The sequence below is a fragment of the Galeopterus variegatus genome, unplaced genomic scaffold (genome assembly GCF_000696425.1).
Source record: "Galeopterus variegatus unplaced genomic scaffold, G_variegatus-3.0.2 Scaffold3741, whole genome shotgun sequence".
Classification (NCBI taxonomy): Eukaryota; Metazoa; Chordata; class Mammalia; order Dermoptera; family Cynocephalidae; genus Galeopterus; species Galeopterus variegatus.
This window is the reverse complement of record NW_007729852.1, coordinates 213,131-216,721: the sequence shown is the minus strand read 5'-3', so window position 1 is coordinate 216,721 and position 3,591 is coordinate 213,131. Positions and strand designations below refer to the sequence as shown.

Sequence of the window (3,591 nt, the reverse complement as noted above, 5' to 3'; positions counted from 1 at the left end):
GTGTGAGGGGCTTTACATACTTATCTCATTTGACCTTTATAACAACACAAGGTAGTTCTTATCAGTCTCATTTACTTACACACTCATTTCACAGGTAAAGAAACAGAGGCTTAGAAAGGCCCAGGGTCATACCACCAGTTTTTTAAATTTATGACCTACCTAATTCCCGCAAAAAGGATTTCAGATGGGCTCACATGATGTAAGCTGGGTCCTGAGCCTTGGATTTCAGACAGCTCTATTATGCAAAATCATCACCTCGAAAGAAATCAGGTTTTCAGAAGGCAGGTAGGGGGAGGGTGCCGAGGTTTTCAGGGGCCGGCCCGGTGGCGCACTGGATGGTGCGCCGCTTGGGAAGCGCAGCAGCGCTCCCGTCCAGGTTTTCAGAAGGCAGGTAGGGGGAGGGTGCCAATAGGTCAGGGAGCAGATTTGATTTCTTGAGCATCTTACTAATCAAGTCACAGCGTTGTGCTCCTTAAGGATGTCAGCCAATACTGAGGAGCTAAGACAGAAGGAGGTCTCTTGCCATTCAGTATGTCCTTCCTGTTTTCTCCTGTCTCCCTACTCACTCTCCTCCCGGAATTCTAGATTTCTGCCTACTAGCCTTGGAGCCCATTCCATCTTAATTCCTTTCTAGAGCCCAGTAGAATAAGGACAGAGACACTACAGGAGCTGTTTGGATGGAAAACACTTTATTGGAGTTGAGCCAAGAAACAGTTATTGTAGGATGGGACTCAGATCCTACGCCATCCCCCTCTTTCGGGGGGCTCAGCAGTGCCGGTTCTTGAAGGGAATGGTTACTGGGCATCAGGAGTTGCACTCCTCAGTCCTTTCAGCTGGAGGAAGAGGGGTTATGGTCAGATTGGGGGCCCCCCGGTACCAGAATCCCTATAAGGAAGCCCAGTACAGGATGGGGCACTGATGGAAAGGAATTTCTGCCCCAGCCTAAGTTCCCATCCTCCTCTAAATGTAGTAGCTGAGATTTCCCTTAGCTTTGGTGAGAAGGTGTCCCCACTTTGACTGTCCCCACTGTCCCTCCCAGATCCTCTGCCTCTTCTCTCACCCTCAAACCCCTTGTGCTCCTAATGCCCACCAGCTCTTACCTTAGGAAAGGCATCCCAGTTGAGGAAAGGAAGTTTCCTTTTGATAGACTGAGGGGGAAAAAAAAAGAATGAGCTTGCTATGTGGCAAGTCAGGTGAGCATGACCAGTAAGGACTCATTGAATGAGCCCTCCTAGTGAAGATGGTGCTATTGTTTTATAATTAAAGTATGAGCTAATATTTCCTCAGGCATTATTCTGTGTCTGCTTTGTACTAACTGCTCTACGGGCATGATTTTACTTGGTCTTTACAGCAGTCTTTTGAGATAGGTACTGTCATCACCCCTAATATCACAGATGAGGAAACTGAGGCTCAGAGAACTGAAGACGTTTGCGTGAGTGAGGTCACATAGAAAGTAAGGGCGGAGTCACGAGATGCAAGTTCTAATTCCAGCTGTCACTGCCTCAGCCTTCTACGTTTGGGTGGGCCTCAGTTTTTTTCAAAGAGGGTGAAGGGATTCAAATAAAATCCTGACTGATTAAGTTCTTCCTCTTGGGCTGGCTGGTTAGCTCAGCTGGTTAGAGTGTGGTGCTGATAACACCAAGGTCCAGGGTTTGAACCCTGTACCAGCCAGCCACCAAAAAAAAAAAAAAGAAAGAAAGAAAGACAAAATAAGTTCCTCCTCTTCTGTAATTGTCTTTGAGGCCCTGCTACCCTGCTGCCATCTTAGGAAATAGGGTATAGCCAGAACAGCCTCCTGGGGAAACTGTCTTCAGTTGACAACACATTGAGAAGCATTAGACAGGGCACTTACTCCCTCCTAGAACTCAGGAATGAATCAAAAGGGCTAAAACTAAAATGTGCTGCCATTACCCTGGGAAGATTGCAAGCCATCAAGGCGAGTAAGGGACACTCCAGCTCTTACCTCAAAGAGGGCGTGCCAGTTCAGGAATTCATCATTCTTGAAAGCCTGTGGAGGAAGAGAGAGACCAGAAGCAGGTCATTCCCAGGGTAGGACAGCGCTTAGTCCCTAGCCCTCTGGAAGAGATGAAGGGACCATGGCATCTTTGCAAGCTCTCTACCAAGGTGTTTATCTCCTCTATGCTGTGAGTATTCATGGAGGCAGCGCTAGAGGACTGGAAAGTTGTACTTACAGATCGCAACTTGTCAATGTTCAGGAACTGCGTGTTAAAGCCCTAGGCAAAGAAGCAGCGTGTTAAGAAAGTTGCTAAGGAGAGTGAAGAGATAGGGGACAAACTCATGGCTGGAGTGTATGGAAAAAGAGATTGTTTACCTCAGGTCCTGCCGCATAATTACCAATGGTGGTTGCTTCCTGGAAAGTGAGAGGGAGAAAAGGAGGCAGGTGACTCCATGATGGCAAGTCCCTCTCTCACTCCCTCTCTGCCAGCTCTGCCTTCAGCCCCAGGCCGGTCCCTGGGAGAGCACAACTGAGTCTCCACCGTGGGGCCTCAGTGTTAACACACTCTGTTCCAGGAATGCCCATGGCTGGCAGATGTGCAGGTAAGGAGGGGGGACTGGAGGATGGCATGTGTAAGATCAAGACGTTCAAAACCCAGGTCTGCGTCACACAACTGAGTCTCCACCGTGGGGCCTCAGTGTTAACACACTCTGTTCCAGGAATGCCCATGGCTGGCAGATGTGCAGGTTAGGAGGGGGGACTGGAGGATGGCATGTGTAAGATCAAGACGTTCAAAACCCAGGTCTGCGTCCCTGTGGGCAGCAGGTGGAAAGCGTGGAGGAAGGAAGACTCCTCCCAAGAAAAATTAGTTAGTGTTGTTTGCAGTTGACTTAATTCTAAGAGTACTTGAGTTGGGGTGTTCTGGAGACACCCACATTTAGCCTAAATGGCAGGGTGGGGAAGACCAACATGCAGGGGGAGCCAGGCTGCTGAGGTGACCTGCCTGCCTTTCACTGACCAAGGTGGGTTTGCTTTGTGACTTTACTGCCACCAGTGTTGGAGTGTCCATTCCTCTCCTCCATTTGGTAACTCAGTGCATCCAGTCTTGTTAGCTTTACGCCTTCCTCCCCACGACAGAGGTCACAGACTTGTAGCTCACAGGCTACATCCAAATGTTTAGATCTCATAGTTGTTTGGCTTGTTTTTTAAATTTGAATTAAACACTTTTAATGAGTACAAATTTATAAATAAATCAAGATTTCCCGTTTCTCCCGACAATTTTAAAATGCTGGTCACACTGGGCACACATTTCCGACTGAGCAGCAGTCAGAGGGAGGGAAGCCTGCCCCCATTTAGACTGTAAGTTTGTTGCACCTTCTTTTTTTTTTTTTTCCTTTTTTTTGTCTTTTTTCGTGACCGGTAACGGGATCGCAACCCTCGGTGTCGCGCCCGCACCGTGCTCAGCCAGTGAGTGGACCGGTCTCTATATGGGATCCGAACCCATGGCCTTGGTGTTATCAGCACCGCACTCTCCCGAGTGAGCCACGGGCTGGCCCTATCCTTCGCTTTTTTTATATCCTTGCAAACAGCTTCCAGGAGATTGGAGGCTCCCTACTATCTCTGGAACATAGGTT

The 3,591-nt window shown here is 48.6% G+C and overlaps 1 protein-coding gene and 1 non-coding gene across 2 annotated transcripts in view; one reads left to right on the top strand and one right to left on the bottom strand.

Moving 5' to 3' along the window:
- Window positions 1-794: 794 nt before the first annotated feature.
- KRTDAP (keratinocyte differentiation-associated protein) overlaps window positions 795-3,591 on the bottom strand; it is a 4,185-nt gene continuing 1,388 nt past the window's right edge. Inside the window, exons 2-6 of the mRNA XM_008585875.1 lie at window positions 2,333-2,371; window positions 2,193-2,234; window positions 1,964-2,008; window positions 1,101-1,148; window positions 795-833 (exon numbers count right to left, since the gene is read on the bottom strand). Coding sequence (XP_008584097.1) covers window positions 795-833; window positions 1,101-1,148; window positions 1,964-2,008; window positions 2,193-2,234; window positions 2,333-2,371 — 213 coding nt within the window. The remainder of the gene's footprint in view (window positions 834-1,100; window positions 1,149-1,963; window positions 2,009-2,192; window positions 2,235-2,332; window positions 2,372-3,591) is intronic.
- On the top strand, window positions 1,598-1,671 carry TRNAI-GAU. Its single transcript has one exon. It is a non-coding gene; the product is annotated as a tRNA-Ile (tRNA).